Source organism: Pituophis catenifer, unplaced genomic scaffold (assembly GCF_029215685.1).
Source record: "Pituophis catenifer annectens isolate HBS135680 unplaced genomic scaffold, rPitCat1.0.hap2 SCAF_6, whole genome shotgun sequence".
NCBI classification, from domain to species: Eukaryota; Metazoa; Chordata; class Lepidosauria; order Squamata; family Colubridae; genus Pituophis; species Pituophis catenifer.
In genome coordinates this window covers 44,619,375-44,640,929 of record NW_027256886.1, presented here as the reverse complement: position 1 = coordinate 44,640,929, position 21,555 = coordinate 44,619,375, and the positions used below count along the sequence as shown (strand labels likewise).

General features: G+C 37.7%; 1 protein-coding gene across 1 annotated transcript; it reads left to right on the top strand.

The window, feature by feature from the left end:
* Positions 1-793: 793 nt before the first annotated feature.
* Positions 794-16,416, top strand: ACTR1A (actin related protein 1A). Its single transcript, XM_070946109.1, has 11 exons — positions 794-879; positions 4,852-4,916; positions 5,632-5,707; positions 6,159-6,284; positions 7,550-7,674; positions 8,262-8,478; positions 10,743-10,835; positions 11,521-11,695; positions 12,395-12,456; positions 14,827-14,867; positions 15,673-16,416. The coding sequence occupies exons 1-11, from the start codon at positions 832-834 to the stop codon at positions 15,773-15,775; spliced, it is 1,131 nt and encodes a 376-aa protein (XP_070802210.1). The 5' UTR covers positions 794-831; the 3' UTR covers positions 15,776-16,416.
* Positions 16,417-21,555: the final 5,139 nt, after the last annotated feature.

The following is a 21,555-nucleotide window of genomic DNA, read 5'->3' as shown; positions in this document are numbered from 1 at the left end:
AGGGGCTCTAGATGTTACATTTGTTCACATCACTGCAATGGACCATATAAAGGTTTCCATACAATGGAAGTATAATTCCTTCTGTGGACTGAAAAAAAATTGAATGCATTATATCCAAAAGATATTAGTAGGTACATGCTCTGAACTTCTGTCCTGATAAAACGTAATTTTTTCTCTCCCCCTCAATGTATTACAACATCTCCTTTACTTACCATAATAAAAAGGGAAAAGAAACAGGAATCCCAATAAAAGGATAATAGTTGTATTTGCTATGGAATTTATATTAACTGGGCCACTTTAAAAAATGCAACATGTGTTAGGCCTATCATAACTGGTCTCCAAATCTTTCATGTAGTCAATAGATGGCTGCAAAATGACTAGACTTTTCTGTATTTCTTTATGACTAAATATTGGAACCCTAACATATTGTATACAGTATATCTGCACCAACACATACAACATTCAATATGTGTGTGAAGGAGGTTTTTTAAAACTGTACGGAGAATGCTGATATCAAAAAATCTTACATTTCTTCCTTGCTTATAAATACCTTTTATTTCTCTCCAGGACAAAAATAGTTTTGCAAATCAGTACTCCACGGTAACTTACTAGAACAAATAAATAGACTCATTCATTCATTCACCCACTCATGAAAACAAAAAAAAAAGGCCTCTTTTCCGGGGTAAGCTCCAGTTACAATGGTTATTTCCATAGAAACTCGCTTTCCCGACAAGCTTTGCCTTTGCTCTGAGCATGCGCTCTGCCGCCTGAGCTGTCGCTTGCTTGGCAGTAACCGAGGTGGGTGTCGCCGGCGGCGCATAGGCGCTCGCCATGGAGTCCTACGATGTGATCGCGAATCAGCCGGTGGTGATTGATAACGTGAGTCCGAGCGCAATTTTGTCTCTGCAATGTGAGAAGGTGGGGGAGGGGGAGGGGAGGCGTCGCGATTGGCACGGTGGGTTTTTTGCTCCTCATAGAAACCAGTCAACGGATCTGTCAGCCGGTGGTTTTCTGCTCCATCCTCCCCGCCCCCGCCCGCCCAGTCTCCGGGCAATCCTCTGCCCCTCGCCATCTCCAACCGAAGTTGGGTTCTTTCCTCCTCTCCTCCTCCTCCTCCTCCTCTATGATCCAGGCCCACGTTCCCGTTGGCCGATGCCTTTGCCATTCAATGGTAGAACGGCGCAGCCTGCAGAACAACGGAGCAGGTAAATCCACGCCCTGTTGAGCTCCTCGCCCTCTGATTGGTCACGCTCTGCCGATTCTCGACCCAGCGTCATCGGTTCGCGTTTCGCGAGGGAGTTCGCCCCTCCCCCTTCATAGTTTCATGCGCGATTATTGGCGCGTTGGCTCTGCTGTTCGTTCTTTTATGACCTTTAAGGGCTCCGTTTTGTTCTCAACCGCTCCTTCGGTCAAAGCGTGCGAGAGAGAATGGCCTGGGTTAGGTAGCTGGGAAAATTGCCTCGCTCTCCTCCATTTTCCCTGGGTGTATTTTTGCTACTGTGTATAATTGCCCGCGCTGCTCTTTCTGTAAAACAGGGAGTGCAGTGAAGAAACGTTTTTTTTTAGATCCATCCAGCCCAGGCTTCTTTCTACCGTTTTTCAGATTTCTCTCTGACCCTGAAAACAACAACGCCGCGTTAAGAATCAGCTCATCAGTTAATATGATTGTTAAATGTTGCATTTTTTTTCGAACTTATGCAGAAACCTGAGAAATGAAGGGTCAATAAAGGAGAATATTTATTTGTAACTTGTCTAGGCTAGCACTGATTACGTTACCTAGTTTGGGTAATGAAACGTCTGGAAGGAAACAACCAAGTTCAGAGAGCACCAAAGACCTCTCAAATGAAGGGTTGGTTCAGTAAATACCAGCAGACAAGTGCTGTGCTTGTGGAGGATCCAAAGCATTTCTCCTGAATATTTTTTTTTAATGGACACTGCTGTGATGCATACATCTTTGAAGATAGGATTTAGTAATCGGTAATTAGTATTTGTCACAGGAAATCCTCAATTAGATTTCCATGTTATGTTCAATAATTTCTGGATTTTGGGGTCATAAAATCACTGCCCAGCAACCTTCTTGGTTTTCTGGTACAATTCAGAATAGTGATTTTGTACCTATAAAAAAATTGTATACCTCAAAACTGTAGAAATGGTGGTAGACTTTAGGAGAAACCCTCCCATACTACCACCTCTTACAATCGGGTGAAATCCAGCAGGTTCTGGAGAACTAGTAGCGGAAATTTTGAGCCATTTGGAGAATTGGTAGCGGAAATTTTGAGTAGTTTGGAGAACCCGCAAATGCCATCTCTGGCTGGCCCCAGAGTGGGGTGGGAATGGAGATTTTGCAATATCCTTCCCCCAGGAATGGGGGGGAATGGGGATTTTGCAGTATCCTTCCCCTGGAGTGGGGTGGGAATCGAGATTTTGCAGTATCCTTCCCCTGCCATGCCCACCAAGCCACAGAATCGGTAGTAAAAAAAAAATTGGATTTCACCACTGCTTACAATACTAGACAACACAGTATCAACAGTAGAGGCCTTCAAATTTCTAGGTTCTATCATATCTCAAGACCTAAAATGGACACCTAACATCAAAAACCTCATCAAAAAAGCACAACAAAGAATATTCTTTCTGCGCCAACTCAGGAAGCTCAAACTGCCCAAGGAGCTGCTGATATAGTTCTACAGAGGAATTATTGAGTCTGTCATCTGCACCTCTATAACTGTCTGGTTTGGTTCTGCAACCCAAAAAGATAGACAGACTTCAGAGGATAATTAGAACTGCAGAAAAAACAATTGCTACCAATCTGCCTTCCATTGAGGACCTGTATACTGCACGAGTCAAAAAGAGGGCTGTGAAAATATTTACAGACCCCTCACATCCTGGACATAAATTGTTTCAACTCCTTCCCTCAAAACGACGCTATAGACCACTGCACACCAGAACAACTAGACACAAGAACAGTTTTTTCCCGAACGCCATCTCTCTGCTAAACAAATAATTCCCTCAACACTCAAACTATTCACTAAGTCTGCATTACTATTACTATTAATCTTCTCATCGTTCCTATGACCCCTCTCCTCCCACTTATGACTGACTTTTGCTGTATCCTTACAATTTATATTGATTGTTTCCTAGTATGATTTGATTGCTTATTTGTACCCTATGACTATCATTAAGGGTTGTACCTTATGATTCTTGACAAATGTATCTTTTCTTTTTATGTACACTGAGAGCATATGCACCAAAGACAAATTCTTTGTGTGTCCAATCACACTTGGCCAATAAAGAATTCTATTCTATTCTATAAATCTCTCCATATGGTTAACCAAGTCATAAGAAAAACTGCTGCCTGCTAGAAGAACATGTCTGTAGTTTTATTATATGATGTGATTCAGGGATTCTTCTGTATGCTAATTAGTTGAAAGAGGCTAGGCAGTTGGGAATAGGGAACAGGCCTTTTCTGTGGTTAGATGGATTCCTTCCCTGTAAAAGTTAATCTGTTTCTACCTTTCTTTACTTTGTTCTGCAAATGCCCTGAATTGCCATTTGTTAGAGAGCCACAACCCCTCCATTGCAGAGTACTTCAACAGTTTTAACACTAAGCAAAAACAGATGGGCCTTTTCTAGAGCCTGTTTTGATGCAGTCGCATTAGCCCCACTTGAGGAAAGATTTCATGGGATCCCTTATTCACAGAGACTTTGCCTTTATGGTTCTAGGAAGGTAGAAACACCCATATTCTCATACAATGTCCATTCTACAATGTTCCAAAATGGGCTTTGATTGCACCAATCATTTCCAAATATGAGGGCCATGCACGTAAATTTTATGTTTATTATTTTTAAGGGACACTAACCCTACACTTACATATAAGGCAGCCAATTTTTTTTTACCAAGTTCACCCAACTGCACAGACATTGTTTACTGTCCCATTATTTTCCCCTTCCCTAACAACTAATTGTTGTGTTAAACCATCGTTTTACTGTATTTTAATTGTAAAAGCTGGCCAGAGACCTTAATAAAGAATTAATTTTGTTGTGCATAGCCGTTAGAACTGTATTTTAAAGACCTGTTTGCACAACACAGTAGATAGGTTATTTATTATTATTCAAAGTTTGCTGTAAATTAACATAGGCAATTTTTAAAAATCAAATCTTGGAAGAAGGCAATTGCAAATAATTTTTCTATTATTGCTTAGACAGGTACATGAACATATACATAAATTGACCAGATTCAGGTTTGACTCACCTGAGATTTTAATACTTTCAATGCTTATCCACAGTCAAATTAACCATTATTTAATCACTGAAGTTTTAACATCTGCAAATCCTGCCGCTGAGTCCCAAATTAGCCAATACGATTTCAACCTTGCAAGTTTCTTGTCTGAACCAAGCTGTGGCTGGTGTATTATTTTCATAAATTTCTAAAGATGTATACAGAGGGGCAAATGGTTCAGTGTTCTGTAAGTTATTAAGGTGATGTGATTCAGTGCTGTTTACTGGATCTTTCCTGTTTTTTGTAGTTCTCTTGAGGAAAAGCCCCTTCTGTCTTACTATATTTCTAAAACCTTTTGTCCCGCACAAAGAAATTCTTCTTGGGTGGTCTGAGGCTGCATAAGTGTGATAATGGGATGTGCTCCATCTAGTGGTCATATAAATTCACTAACAGGTCATACAGTTTTCATAATGGAATGTATTGGGTGAAGTTTTCATTGAAAGGTCTCAACAAGAGGGCTGGTGCTAAATTTGGACTATTTTTTTCATGTGTTGATAGGCATAGTTTTGGAGCCAAGACGCTCATGAATAATTATCTCATTTCACATGATGGTCTTTGTTTTTTTATCCCAACAGGGTTCTGGCATGATTAAAGCTGGCTTTGCAGGTGATCAAATACCTAAGTACTGTTTTCCAAACTAGTAAGTCTCCTCATAATTTTGGCTGCTGTTCCATAATTTCCTATTATGAACATTTTAGCATGGAGCAGACTTGAGACTTTTAACTTATGCTGGCTCTGGCAGTTGAACATACACAATTTTTTATGAATAGCTTCATTTAGGCCAGGGCTGTCAAACTTGTGGCCAACGGGCCAGATGTGTCACGCGCTGGCCACGCCCACGCCCGGTTTAGCGAAGTGGGGGGAAAGTCCTGATACGTCATGTAATGCTGCCATGACCACACGAGTTCAACACCTCTGATTTAGGCTATTACGTGGCATATAGGATACAGAATTCCTTAATACTGAGGGTTTGGCGGGAGCTCAGAAATAGCTTCTCATGGATTTGGAATTTTAAGGATATTTACAATTTGCTGCTTGCAGCAAATTAGAATCCTTTAGCTTATTCTAAGAAGCAAAACAAATTAGTTTCTTCATTAATCCTATGGTGGATTTTGAAGATATTTGATATTGAATTAGTTCTGTAGCATGAACCAGTGACTCTGATTTAAGCATTAATGTGATGTGTGCATTATTCTTATTCAATAACCATGGTTAAATTAAATCATCCTATGATATTAAACTCAATCACTCAGTTCAAGTTGCAGCACCTTAATCTAACAATTCTAAAAAGGCCTTTTCTGAGTGAATTTTTGAAGTCATAAATCCATTTTTTCCTTTTGTGGTACTTATTTCAGTGTTGGCAGACCAAAACATGTCCGTGTTATGGCTGGAGCTTTGGAAGGTGACATTTTCATTGGCCCAAAAGCAGAGGTAATATCACAATATTTATTTGACTTAATTTTTATTCTTTTTTAGGGTCACCAGAAATTGAGAAACAGCCTATGCTTTTTATCTAAGCAGAGTCTGATATTTATCGTTCCTATGTTCCTCTTGATAAGCAGATTGGGTTCTAGGCATTTGCTTAGGTTTATATTAGAAGTATTCCTGAATGAACTCAAATGGATTATAGTAATAATGAACTCATATCTATACATAATGAAACATATGAATTATGGATGCATAAATATCATCCACACAGTTGCTGTTACAAATAAAGGATTGTTGCATGATGAACACATTTCTTCTGCTATGTTACAAGTGTAATTTCCATTGTAAATTTAGTGGTTATTATATTTGGGAATCTTTTGTCAGCAAGGCAATGTATGTATATATGTCTCCTTCTCTGACTGATTGGCTGTCTTGGCTCTTTAATTTTCTTAAGGAACATAGAGGTCTTCTTTCTATACGGTACCCAATGGAACATGGTATAGTGAAGGATTGGAATGATATGGAGCGCATTTGGCAGTACGTGTATTCAAAAGATCAACTCCAGACATTTTCTGAAGAAGTAAGCTACCTTTCTTTCTCTAAGCTCCAGAGTACCTAATAAGAGAAAAAGCTGTATCTGCTTTTCAATCTCAATGCCAACTCAATTAGCATTTTTGATTCTGTTCAATTCACTTCAAAAGAGATAGCAATTTTATTGGTTGGATTCACAGGGTAAGAATTAAACTGGAAAGACCAGAGACAGCTGTTTTATAAGCCAACCAGGTGCATTCCAATCTCATGGCTAGGAAAAGCACAGCCAAGTTTATTAATTCAAGAGCGCAGAATAAAAAAGTTTACAATTTAAATCTTGGTCCTGGAACATACATTTTATAGCATGTTGATTTTCTTCCGTATTTAGAAAATTATTTAGGAGTATAAGTTTCTAAGAGTGAAGTTCCTGCTATTAGCTTATTTCTGAATATAGGAATGAGTTTCAGGAAGAGTAAGGATTTATAGTCATGTCTGACCTGAAGTCTTATACCCATGGTGCCAAGCAGTAATGTGATTTACTCCATTTTGACTTAGTGTGAGAATAGGTGTTATGTAAGAATATGTAACAATTTGTTTTGGCTTAGCCTGAATCAGGTTATTGGCTAGATTCATACAGAGAATAAGAGAATATGGCTGAAATTGTGCATTGCACTAAGTCAAAACCAAACAGCCATAAGATGATGTGATGTGTGACTTCAGCCATTATAATATATTTAACAAAAATGGATTAACATTTTCTGATTTAAGATATGAGGGGACACAAGCATGGACTTTCAACATAATAATTCCACTGTCTACTATAACAAGAAGAAAAAAATGCATTTAAACTTGTGCTTTAAAAGAGCTGTTTTTATATCTGTATCCACTCATGGAAGGGAAACTTATACCGTAGTTTTGGAAATGTTACTGAACTACAGCTTTTAGCCTTCCTCACCAGTAGTAATATTGGCTGTACGCTGATAATACATATTCCCCATCCATGATGAGTAGCTATTTACTATATGTAAGGCTACCATATCTGGACTCCAAAAATACTAGTAGGTGGCAGCAAAGAGTTACAGAAAATGCTAACTATGTCCTACCATCTAGTGGTTATCTTAATTTTTGCAGTTCCAATATGGCAGATTTAGTGTAAGGATTACCTCACAATTCCCTTTTGGTGGGATCAACTTTCCAAATGAATAGCCACAAGAAGGAAGAGACTGTTAAACCTAAGGCTTTGTGCTAGATAACTGAGAAAGTCTCCATTGGCCATGGAATAATGGCTGAGTCCCTTGTGTTCCTAATCACTAGCATCCTGTGCTCTTGACGGAAGCGCCACTGAATCCTCGTAAGAACCGTGAACGAGCAGCTGAGGTTTTCTTTGAGACTTTCAATGTGCCAGCTCTATTCATCTCTATGCAAGCTGTGCTTAGTCTGTAAGTATCTTACCTATAACTTTTTTTAAGCTCAACCTGGAACAAAAACTAATTTTTGTAATTTATTGCATTACTTTGGATATGGAATGATCAAGGAGATTTTCTACATGCACACACAAGTAGATCTTTGTTCATTAAGACTTACTTCTAACTAAATATGCACCTTGATTTTTTAAAAAAGATTTCCTCAAAGATGTCTTGACAATTAAATGAAGAGATTTATACCATAGGCAAATACAGAAGCAGCAGTAAAAATCCACTCTGTTAGTATGGTACATATAAAGAGTGGATTTTTATTGCTGCTTCCTTATAAATTCTGGTGAATTGGCCCAATGCCACACTTTTTCATAGTGAATTTACAATTTTAACTTTCCTCTGTTTTAATTTGATGATCATTGATGTATCATTACATCAATATTACATTATTGATGTAGTAATACATCACTTATTATCACTGATTTTCTTTCATAAAGATTGCTATTTAGTTATTACTAGGTACATAAGAATAGAATTATGCTGGGGGAATTACTATCTTGGAAGTGTTACAGATTATCCATCAAATACTGTTGATTTTCTCCTTTCTGTAGTTATGCAACAGGACGAACTACAGGGGTGGTGTTGGACTCTGGGGATGGGGTCACCCATGCAGTACCTATATATGAAGGTTTTGCAATGCCCCACTCCATTATGCGAATTGACATAGCTGGCCGTGATGTCTCTCGTTTTCTTCGCCTCTATCTCCGAAAGGAAGGCTATGACTTCCATACATCATCTGAATTTGAGATCGTCAAAACCATAAAAGAGGTGCATGGATGCCCTTTGTTTTTGATTCTGGGGTCTCTTCTGTTTTAAGGTACTGAGCAGAGGAGGGTGGATTGAGCAGTTACAGCTGATATATGTCATAGCATTTGCTAATGTCTATCCAGATTACAAGAAAAGATGGGGAAACAAGCCTGTTTAAATAGCATCTGTGGTGCAGAACTGCTCTCTTTTGGCTCTTGAGGGCCATTTTCCCTTAGTTCTACTTTAATCTCAGTCCAATCAGTATGTTTAGAGAAGTCATATGATTACAATCTTAATCCTTAATGTGTAATTGTGCACATTCATATAGTGGACACATGATTGTAGTTTTTAAAATTATCCCCCTTATCAGAAACCTTTGGTGCTTAGAAAGCTATCACATCTAAAAAAACAAATAGAATATTCTTACCTTGGCTTCTTGCATGTATATCTTTTCTTTTGTTAAAAATGGTAAACCAGGGAAAACCTTCAGACATTTCCGTAAATACCACTTTCTAAAAAGGTTGTATTTCATTACATATTCCTTTCAAATTACTAGCTGGTGTCTGAGCCCAGATAACAATTTTAAAAACACACAACATAGCAAATATACTAATCTTTGGGATCAAACTGCATTGTAATTTACATCAAGTCAAGAACTTTATTTGCCGCTGGTAGATCAGTAGATTTATGGCTAATATGCAAGCTTTCACTGTCTGTTTAAACATTGGGTCAGGGTTAGGGCTAGGGTTAGGTCAGGAATGCAGAATTTGCTTACTAGATAAGTAATGGGAACATCTTGGCAAGAAAAATCAGAGCTGGACAAAGCTGTTTGCCAGATCTTGCTTGGGAAAGCTACCAGAGAGTTACAGTATATCCAGGATTCTTGGCCCTTCTGACTATAAACTTTCCTTATGTAGAAGGATTTCTGAGCTCTACAAAAGCCAAGGATAATAAAGTAGATGTGCCTAATTCTTATTAATAGATACTTTAACTTTGTCATAAAAACTCAGATTAACTACAACAGTTGATTACGTTATAGCATGATACTTGAGAAATTGAGTGGAAAACAATTACTTCATTCCAATTTCTATTCCATAATGAAGCTACTAGGTCATTTTAGAAAAGCATTACTTCTTAACCTATGTGTTTAAAACACAGAAACTCTACTTTAGTTTCTTAATATTTACAAGTTGTCCTTCTCAGGTTGCTCACAATGTTAATAAAATTCAAACACTAGAACACTACAAAAAGTTGAAATTTCACATAAAGGAAGAAAGAAAACAAGATTCAGGAGTATAGCCTTGGAAAAATTGCAGAAATCTTATTTTAAAATTATAACAAAATAGGTGTCAGATAAGCCTCCCTGAAGAGTGAATTTTACAATTGAAGTAGCACTACTAAAAGTATAATTTCTCTAGTCATTCGAGCAACTCACCTCTGATAATAGAGCTAGTTTATCATACAGGATTACTGCAATAATGTACACTCAGAATATACCATTCTGATATAACATACCATTATACCGTGTTTCCTGTCTTATAATTTTTTGAACCCTGAAATAAGCGCTTGGCCTTATTGCCATGCGCTCAAAAGCCCGATTGGGCTTATTATCAGGGGATGTCTTATTTTGGGGAAAACAAGGTGTTTTAATGGTATATTCTGAGTGGCTTGTGTACCTTATTGCAATCATAAGGTGATCATGTGGGCTTGTTCCAACTTCTTCAACTTGATGTCTTCCAGTTCTCAGTGACCATCTCCAGGTTGAGAAAAGTGGCTTAACTCATGAACAGTGGTGTGTCTCTTTACACACTGGGCTACCATCTACTATGTGATCAGCTGGAAGGAGGTCATATAGTGTTTTACTACAGAATTGCTGTTAAGCATTGTAAGGAAAATAAACACTGTAAAAGCTCTTTTTTCATGTCCTTTGTATCATTGCTGAATGAGTCTATATTGAAAACTCCCATCTTATAGATTCATCTATATTCCACAAAACAATGTCTACTGGAGAGCTTTGCTACTCTGGATTTTCTTTGTAGAACTGCTGGTTCTTAATAAATTTTCTAGAATTTTTCATTTTTAATCATCAAATGGTTAAGAATTTTATGACATTGTTTGTATGGTGAGGCTCCTTCCATGTTAGAAGTGGGAATAAAAACAATACCAAAAGGCAAAAAAACTAATGAATGATAGTACATGTGAAGCATCCGAGTGAACATTGTTTTACCGTGGGCTGCTTTTTGGAATGCTGATGATTATTATCTTTGCTTGTCATTCTTCCACAGCGGGCTTGCTATTTGTCAATAAACCCTCAGAAGGATGAAACTTTAGAAACTGAAAAAGCTCAATATTACCTTCCTGATGGAAGCACCATTGAGGTTTGTTAAAACTTTACATAATTTAAATATTTCTTAAAGAAATCATGGGAAAAGGCTCTGAAGTAACACAGTACCTTCAGGCTCCTTCAGGATTCTAGAATTGAAGTGATCTTGATTTAAGTTCATTCATCTTTTAATCATCTCTTTGTTTATTTTGAGTTGCCATTCCCTCCTTTTCTCCTTTTTAACTCAGTGGAATGGTACAACTGATACTTTTGGTGTCAGTCATCTGACACAATCTTAGTAAGATTGTATTCTTTACAATAAGGGCTTTTGAAGTTTTGTTTACTCAAAGTTGCCGTAGAACAAAATGTGAAATCTATCAGTTTTCAAATGTTTTGAATTTCAGTTCTCATCAGGCCTAGTCGATATGTCAGTGAAAAAGTTGACATATTGTTGAAGTTGTCCAAAACATTTGGATAGCATCAGACTGCCTAAGTCCTGTAGAATCTTAAAATAGAGTAATTTATAACCATATCAGTTTATCACCACAATACTGAAGAGGAGAAGGTCCTTGTCTCTGCACTTCAAGTTCTGTTTAAGAGTCCTTTTAGATTAGACTAGTGCGGTGGGAAGAAAGTCTTTATATGAGCATAAGAATATTTGTGTGACACAGTTTTTTAATCTAGGAAATAAGACTTCTTATATACGAACCAGAATCCTGACATTTTTGCTCTGTTTGCAGATTGGTCCTGCCCGATTCAGGGCTCCTGAATTACTGTTCCGTCCAGATCTGATTGGAGAAGAATGCGAGGGATTGCATGAAGTTCTGGTTTTTGCAATTCAGAAGTCTGATATGGACTTAAGGCGAACTCTCTTTTCCAACATTGTGCTCTCTGGAGGCTCCACGCTCTTCAAAGGTTCCTTCTGATGCTTATTTGACTTTATAAACATGTGGTGTTTGAACTTAACTTTTAACTTGTCCCCTTATTTTCTTTGTAACTATTGAAAATAATATTAGCTCTTGGGAGTAAATATTGGCAGCACTCCATATAATTCTTTTCCTGGAAGTAGGCAAAAATTGTTCCCAGAAAAATCTTCTTCCAGCCCTGTTGGAAGAACTGGAAGTCAGCAGGCTAGATTCACATATAGTTTCTGGGAAAATAGTCATAGCATTTCCTAATATGTCTCTTTTTTTAATATTAATGAAATACAGTTTTTGTGTCCTTAAATGATTTTACCTATTCTATTATTTATCTGCTCCGTGTAATTCAGCGGTCCCCAACCTTTCTGGCTCCACGGACCAGCAATAGCAGTAGCAGGGGAGAGGGGATGGTTTCACATGCGCAACCTAGCTCCCGCCCATGCGCAAATGAAGCTTCGCACGCTTGCACAGCCTGGTTGCCAAAGGGCCACAGATTGGTCCATGGTCCAGGGGTTGGGCGCCCCTGGTGTAGTTTATGTATTAATACATTTCGTGCATTCCTTTATTATAGAGGAAGAAGATGTAGATGTTGTTTCAGAGATTGTTTGGTTGATTCTAGATTTGTTTTCAGGAAACCTTGATTACTTTACAATACCCTAGGTTGTTAACTCAAATTATTGCTTATATTTAATAGGTTTTGGTGATAGACTTCTAAGTGAAGTAAAGAAACTGGCCCCTAAAGATGTCAAAATCAGGGTATGTAGAGCTTGTTTGGAGGTTGTAGCAGGGGAGCACAACTAATGTATACATTTGCCTGAAGATCAGTACACTCCTATCTGGGATGATTATTCTTCTCCACCAATTGCGCAGCTTCGGGAGGGATGCACATGGAGCAGTGAAGGAGGAAGGGAATACCAGCCAGATCAGCAGATTCAGCCCTAGTGATCAATGGGGTGACATATTGCAACCATATAATCTTCACATTAAAGGACCTAAGAAACCTATCATACTCTGTTTTAACTATCATCTACTCAGATATCACTAAAACAATATGTTCTTTTTTCATTGTAATTTTATTAACAATCACAATTACAACAGTAAAAATTAATACAAACTAAAAAAAAAAAAGAATAAAAGAGCAGAAGATACACAATAAACTAGAAAAGAAAAATTATAGTAAAGAAAAAGTAAAGAAATATATACAAAAGTGACATCACCATCATAACAACTATAAACAATTTAAATAACTTATCGCCTCCTCTTAAAATACATCAAATGATCTCTTCTTCCCATATCCCATTTCTTATCTATAAACAAATCCATAAAAATGTTATTTCAGCCCTGTTGTGAGCAAAAGTCTATTAAGGGTTGCCAGATATAATAATGTATATATTTTACCCTTGCTCAAATAAACCATATATTCCTTCTTTTTACTTCTAAATAAGAGTAGAGTTAATCCCTTCAAATAATGTTGCAAACCTTTGATTTTTCCCCCCACTTTTTCTTTATCTCTTCTCACAAGATTCTTCAAAACCTTAACAAGCCTTTTTTGCCAATTGAATATAGCAATAGCACTTAGACTTACATCCACTCCATAGTGCTTTATAAAGCTCTCTGAGCAGTTTACAAATGTCAGTATATTGCCCCCAACAATCTGTGTCCTCATTTTACTGATCTGGGAAGGATGGAAGGCTGAGTCAAACTTGAGATGGTTAAGATTGAACTCCTAGCTGTGGACAGAGTTAGGGAAATTATCCAGGTCGCTCTCTTTATTTGTTCTTTTAACCCCTTTTAATCATTAAAATGTCAGCCAGTTTCTTTTGCATGTCCGGTGTAACATACTTTTGCACGTCATTCTTGTAGCCTGCCATTTTAAAATCCACTTTCAACTCTGTCTCAATGTTGTAAAGTAGAACTTGTTCCCTAACATATTTTAGACATAGTCTGTCCATAGAGACCGACACTTGTAAAATTAACTTCTGGATCTATTGTTCAAAAATTATCCTTTATTATGTCCAATGTTAAAATAGTTTGCTTCATTCTGTATTTATAAGATAATTTGAGTCGTCTCCTTTAATTGTAATCTTTAATTTCTTCTTCTTTAATTCCCCCTCATGCCCATTTTTTAAAAATCTTATTTTATTTTAGTTTTTTAAAAAACATTTAAAACAAACTCATTTCTTACTAGAAGAATTCTGTATAATTAATTCCAAAATCTTATTTCAACTTTATCTGGAGTCTTAGTCCGTTTAAAATCAAAGTTTTAATCACCCTTTTTGCTGTTTATTTTAAAAAAAAGTTCTTAAACTTGTAGTTCAAATGTGTGTAGCTAACAATTGATGGAAACTCACTCAGTGTTGTAAAATGTGTCAATCTAAAGATTCCCAATAGCTGAAAAGCAGTTGACAAGCAATTTCTGAAAGTGATTAAAAAGAACTTGGTGGCACCAACCGCAGTTTGAACAAGATGGCTATTACTTTGCCTATTAGAGCTCTAAATCTGCCTGAGACCACTGTCTTGTTATCTCTTTGTGAGGGACAACTGTCTGTAGCACTTGTGGGCAATCTCAAGTCTTTTCCTTGTCCAAATAGGAATTATCAAAGAGCCAATTTACTTACCAGCTCTTCATCTGTCATAGCTGTTAGTGCCTCTCCTATGAAACTTATAACACAGTGATGTAATTACTGTGGCCCTCATATGTTGCTGAACTATAACTCCCAAGATCCCTCACCATTGCCCTTCTTGGAGTTGTTTAGAGTGGTAAATTAATTTAGAAAGACATAAATTATCTTACTATTACTGTGGTTGTATAATGCAGCTACCTATGGTTAACCAACCGATGGTTTATGAATTTTCAGGATTTAGATGACCACCTTAATCATAAATTAACATCAGGGGCTATGTTAATAAACTTGTGTTTACCTGACACAACAAGTCTATTTCAAAGGGTCTTTTGAACAGATTGTCAACCACAGTAATAAATATCTTTCTGGCTTTCAAATTGGTTGGTTGGGACTGTTAGAAAAAAAAAATCCAATAGCCTGCAATAGAAGAGCTTTGTAAATTTGGTATATGGACAATAAATGTCTTCTCCTAATCTTCCTCACTTTTTATTTTAATCCCTAGATATCTGCTCCTCAAGAGAGATTATATTCTACATGGATTGGGTATGTACAACATCTCCTGCAGCAGAAATTGTAGTTTTACTTTCTTTTACATGGATGCACACATTTTATTAAAATAGAAAGTGACTCATTTAAAGCTAAGAAGACTCTGAACTAGAGTCTTGTACTATATATGGTATACAACAAATTACTGTGGTTAAATAATTGCTCTTTGGAGAAGTTTGAAACAAACTTTTTAATGTGTAATGGTTAAGGTGCTGGAAGATCCAGGTTCCAATCCTTGCTTTGACATAAAAGTCAGCTAGTTCACTTTGGCCAGTCAAATAGATAAGAGATAGACAGACAGAGATACAGAAAGATAAAGATAGATAGATAGATAGATAGATAGATAGATAGATAGATAGATACATAGATACATAGATACATAGATACATAATTACAGAAAGAGAGAGAGGGAGGGAGAGAGAGAGGGAGGGAGGGAGGGAGAGATGACAGGTGGGTAGATACCCTGTTTCCTCCAAAATAAGACATCTGATAATAAGCCCAATCGGGCATGGCAATAAGGCCAAGCACTTATTTCAGGGTTCAAAAAAATATAAGACAGGGTCTTATTTATGGGGAAACACGGTAGAAAGACAGAGATGATAGATAGATATAGATAGATGATAGATGGATTTAGATAAATCAAATGCTGATTATTTTGTTTGCCATACTTTTGAAAAGAAATCTCTGGGCATCCTTTAATTTGCAAGTTGATGACTATGAGTTTAGTAATATTTTTAAAAAGATTTTTAAAAAGTTATTCCTAATAGCCATGCATCTAAGTTCTGTGCTTGTTCCTCTACAGAGGCTCCATCCTGGCTTCACTTGACACATTTAAGAAAATGTGGGTTTCCAAGAAAGAATATGAAGAAGACAGTTCCTGGGCAATCCACCGAAAAACCTTCTAACCCTGGCAAGTTCAGGGATCTCTTTAGATATTTGTTCTTATTCTTAACTCTCTTTTCTGAATCTCCAAGGAGTTGTCTGTGTATGCATGAATGGATAAATGGGTGCCAGCGCACCCTGGACTTTCACAGAGCCAAAGGGAAAGCTGGGTTTTGACTTGACTTCCAACTGGTTGTGTGGGTTTGAGACTTAATCCACTAGAAAAATCCATTCCCCCACCTTTTTTTTTCCTAGATGACCCACAAACCTCTAAGGGGGAAGGAAGGAAACCCTATTATGTCTCAGAAGAAACTTTGGGTAATACAAAAGTGAATAATAAGACAGAAATAGAAAATGTCAACTAACATTGGATCAAATTTAGATAGGCTGACCAGGTGGAAATTGAGTATAGAAAATGATTCCAGTGCTCAGCAGATATTTTTTAGATAGTTAATTCAGAGCTTTCCTTCTACCCCACTTTTTTCCCTGACATATGCAGAAAAGAGAATAAGCACATTCTTAACTATTACAACTCCATTTACTGCTTTGTACATGTATGTATATTCTTAGGCTGGTGTGTTTGAATCAGAATCACGATATGATAGTTGGAGCAGTTAATTTTAGGAACTAGTTTATAATGCATGACATAGATGAGAAAGAGCCTTCCTTTGTTCTTTTCTAGACAGTTGGTTTTGGCAGCTTGTAATAAAGCAGATGTCATTTAACTAACGAACGGAAGATAATTCCAAAATGTGTTTGATGGCCCATTCTATTCTTCCTCTGCCCACTCTCTCTCTTTTCCCAAACATGTAGGTTCTAAATGTTAATATTGATTCTTCCTGAAATGCAAAGACATTGTGCCTATGTCACAATTTCTGCCCAAAGGATCTTCAGCCAAGCTTGGTGGGGAGCCATGCAATTGTTTTTCAGACTTGTTTTATTTATTGAGAAATTTTGGTGGTCGCTAAACTACTATTACTAAAATTAATTCCACCATTTTCTGTGTCCTATTATATTGTATTTGCTCATAATTTAATACTAGCACTAATGTTTTAACAAAATATTTGTTAAATACTATGAGGTCTGTTTGGCAACCCTGCTGTATTATTTTTGGATTTGTTGCTTCAGTGAATGCACCACATGAGAAAAAAATGAATTGTATTAGAATGTTTGAATTTAATAGTAATCTCCAGAAGGTTGGCATTCTAAAATAATGTCAGCCTCTGATTTTACATGCTACAGAAATGAAAATTAATCTGTTTTGAATTCATTTTTGTTTTTATTTTTATATATATATATTGGTGCTTACATTTTTTTTTACTTTGCTGCTGAAAACCAAATATTTTTGCATTTTTGTCCATTTAAGTATTTCAAGAGTAGGCATCAGAAAAGAAGCCTTACATCTACCAATAGCCAAATATTGGAAGAGAAACCGTAGTCAGAAGTAAATATTAAATAACTTGTACTATCCCAGAGGAGAAATACAGAGTGTTTTCTATTAGTATATTATAAATGTGGTCCTGTTGTGTTTTTGGTTGAAAGCCTGTTTTCCTTCTTAGGTTATAGCATTCTCAGAAAAAATACACAGGAATTAAGTAGGCAAATCACATATTTAGTGGCATTCTGCCTCTGTTTCAGTGCTTATAAGTGGAAGATCCATATTGGCTGAATGGATGGAGGAAAATATAGCTTCTCTTGCCAGCAGGCTAATTAGAAATGCATATAATACATATAGTCTTGTGCATTATTCAGACATTCTTTACCCTAAAAATAGGGTAAGATCTGAGGCTACAGTTCTCCCTGAGTAAGTTTTGCTTAATCAACTTTTAGTGTAAGAGCAGATATATTTTCAGAAGAGTCTTTAATTATAATTGACTTTTAAGGGAGGAAAATAAACATATCTGAATTCAGCAAGTCTTGAAGTGTACATAAATAGTTGTGTAGTACAGGAATATGTAGAATCCTTTGTAGCCATTTCTTCTGTTACAAAGAAAAGATTTGGGGGGTAGAGCGATAATGTTCCTTTAATGAATAATATTAAAATTTCACCATTATGCCCTTATATTCATTAATGAAAATTTATACTGTGACAAGAATGAGTCTGAAAGACTCTGCCCATTTAATTATCCTATAAGACTAAAGAATAGCATAAGGCATTTTCTAGTTTCGCAGTTTATTGAGAATAATGGTTAAAATACTAAAAAATAAAATGACTATACGCTACATTTTGCAAGGTTCTTCTAAAATGCTGCTACAAATGATCTCCTGTGTGCTTCTTTATTTCCTGATATTATTTATGGTTTTCTTACCTTGAATGTATCCTAAGCAATTAAGGTAACAGTGGTAGGAGATCATATCCTCATTACAAAACAACTCTCTCCCAATTCAGTCATTGTTTTAATTAAACCTTCCTGAACAAGTCATTTAGTCTGTGATTGGAACTGAAATGAAATTTCTGCTATGCTTGATTCAAAAGTTCATTGCATGGCTAAGCAAGATCTTGAGAAGTTGCTCCGCTTTGATTTTAACTATTTGCTTTCAGAGCAGAGGCTCAAGCAAGTTTATTGTTGTGTTGATCAAGGCTTGAGTTGTAGATCTGTTTTTCTGTACAAGTATACTTTTTCCTGTTGGCTCTAAATGTGTTCAGATACGGTAGAAGCCTGGGGTACTGAGATTAGACAAAGTTTAGAAAACTAAAGAATAAAATGCAGGTTTAGAAGCAGTAGACTAGTTATTAAAAAATATTGAGTATTGTATTAGCTTTTCTTTTGACAAGATTTATGTACAGGGTAACCTGGTATTTCTCATGGAAGACCACAGGACTGGTTTTTCACTGCAGGAAAGGGCACCTAGCCCGTATTTCTTACCTTGCACTACAGTAATGTCACATTTTATTCTAGTTGTATAGCATTTGAAATGTGTGTCCAGTGCAGGCTATTACTTTGGAGGCCTTGAGTCTTGCTTGAGTTACTTGAAAAAACAGAAAATTTTAGTATTAATGAAATTTGTACTGTAATTGCAGTAATGAAGGGACAGTTGGAAATAATAAGGGCTACAGCTTGTACTGGTATGAAGGATGGCAAACCATTACTGTAATTTATTTTAATTCATGTTTATGGCTGTATGTATATGAAAGTAGCATTCCTATGTATAAACAATCCTTACTTACCCCCTTCCTTTCTTTTAATTCATGGCCATTTGTTTTGACATCAGAAGCAGTAAAATTGTATACAAACAAACAAACACAGCACTGGTTTTATCAGTCTGATGCTATACTTCACACAGATGTGCAAATCACTGTGGGGTATTGCCTACTGTACGTAAATAAAATGATTAATACACAGTGTGGTTATTTGCTTGGAGAAACTGTTTGATTCAATTAATGTGAGTGATCTTATTTTCATTTGAGTCTTAGACACAAATCCCGTTTGGTTATCTTGGGCCAGTCGCTTTCTCTCAACCCTATGAAGGAGGCAGTAGCAAACCATTTCTGGGGGGAAAAAATATTGCCAAGAAAATTGCAGAGAATTGGGCACAATTAAACAGAAGAAAAAATATTGTTTGAGGAGTTGCTGTCCTCTTTGGAAATAATTCTGTTTGGCTAGCACAGTGTTGGGAACCCGCAGCTCTGGAGCCACATGTGGCTTTTTCAACCCTCTGCTGTGGCTCCTGACGCTGCTGCTGTTGCCGCCTCCATGGCCTGCCCACTGCTCTTGCAGCGCCTTGCACAGCCCAGTGAAATTTGGTGCACATCACAATGGGGGAGACAGGGTCCCCTCCTCCTCCTAGAGCCCATTACGATGTGGAGCCATAATGAGACTCTGCCCCACTTGCCCCTAGTGACAGCAGCAGTGTCATTGGCTCGCTTTCACCTCCTGGATGTCAGTTGCTTTTCCTGCAGAGCCTGCAAGTTGCCTGTGTTGTGATGCCCCATTTGCCCGCCAGCCAGCTGGTCTTTGGCTCTCCGTCAACCAGGTGCTCATTGGCGTGCTGCTCATGGGCTGGTTGGCCTGCGGATATCAGATTTCCACCACCCAGCACCAGTTCAGGGGTTCCTCCTCCCCCCCCCCCGGTATGGCAAAGCCATGCGGGTTTGACAGTGGTGCGGGTGAGGCCAGTGTCTTGGGGCGGAGAGACGGTCACACGTCTTCAGCACTAACAAAGCCCGGAAGTAGCCACCCACCGTTTCCGTCTGTAGTCTGTCTGTAGCAAGACCCAGAGAGAGAGAGAGAGAGGTAAGAGAGAAGAGAAAAAGGAGCAAGAGAGAGAAGGGAAAAAAGAGAGGGGGGAGAGAGAAGGGAAAAGGAGAGAGGAGAGAAAAGGAGAGAGAGAGAGAAGGGAAAAAGAGGAAAGAGACAGAGGAGAGAAGGGAGAAGGAAAGAAAGAGGAGAGATAGAGGAGGGAGAGACAGAAGTGGGGGGAGGGAGAGGGGATGAACAACACATCCGACACCAGGTGTGGCGAAAGGTGGCTGGGAGGGAAGGGGTGATGCAGGGCCGGGCGGGACAAATAATTTAACTGGTTCCCTGCCCTAATGACTGGCTGGATAGGTGTGGTGGGAGGGGTCATGTGACAGGGGGAGTGAGTGATGTTGAGTTGGCCATGCCTACGCCGTCACATCGGTTGTGGAATTATTGGCTCCTAGTGTTTTCCGTGGGAAACGGGTCCAAACGGCTCTTTGAGTGTTTAAGGTTGCAGGCTCCTGGTAGCAGATGCAGCCAAATCTTACTCTTCTAATTCTTGTGGCGTTCCTTAAGACAGCTAAGATTCTTACATACTAGACAAGCTTTCTTCAGTTTAAAACATTCCAATGAGTTGGAGGAACACTTCCAGGTTATGTAGCTAGGCTGGCCTAATATAATTTATATTTTTGTTATTGTTATTTTAATGATATACTCGGGTTAGCGGCTTGATTGAGCCTTCTGCCACCACCCATCTTGGAACATCACAGTTGACATCCACCTTCGGATGCTAGCAAGAGAGCGCTCACATTCCTGGTGTTGGTTTTCTGGCAATGTAAGATCAAAATGCAAAATGAAAATATAACAGCACCACTGCATGGCCATGCGCTATAAATGTGTGTGGTGACCAAAGGATTCAGCTATTCCTTTTCCTTAGTGATAAGCAAACTCAAACTGAACTTACTGAAGAAAGAAAAGATGCAATGTAAACCTTTGCCTAACTGACTCAATGTCTGCATTACTTTCTACTCTGGGCATGTGGATTGTGCCTCTGTGCCTATAGTTTGGCCTGCAGGCTAAATCCAGAAAAGAAATCAAGAGGAGATTCCATTGGATTAGTTTTCCCTTCCTTTTTCTACAGAAAGGAAAGGTAAAAATCCTCATGGGGGATACACAGAGAAAGTCTATGATGTAGAAAGACAGCTGATTTTCTCCCTTTTGCTCTCAAAGTTTGCTGTGATGTTCATTTGGGGAAAAGATGCTGCCTACCAATAGGCCTTAGTGCCCTGAAAAACAGATCAGACCAGAACTGTAGGAAATAGAGAAGACGGCCTCACATTTCCTAGCAGGTAACTGTGACTTCTCTTACATGTATAATAATGTGAAAAAGGCTTAAGTCTGGTTCACATTAAATATATTGTCCTAACCCCAACACTAATATTTGTATACCCTTACAATATTTGTATAATAATATGATTTGGTGAAGCCAGCCAATAGCCTAAGATGGGAAGAAAATACTTTCTTGGAAAACCATCTCAACATTAACTACCATATAGCCAACAAATCAAATCATCACTGTCTCTCATGAACATACACGCATACATACATACATACGCAAAACA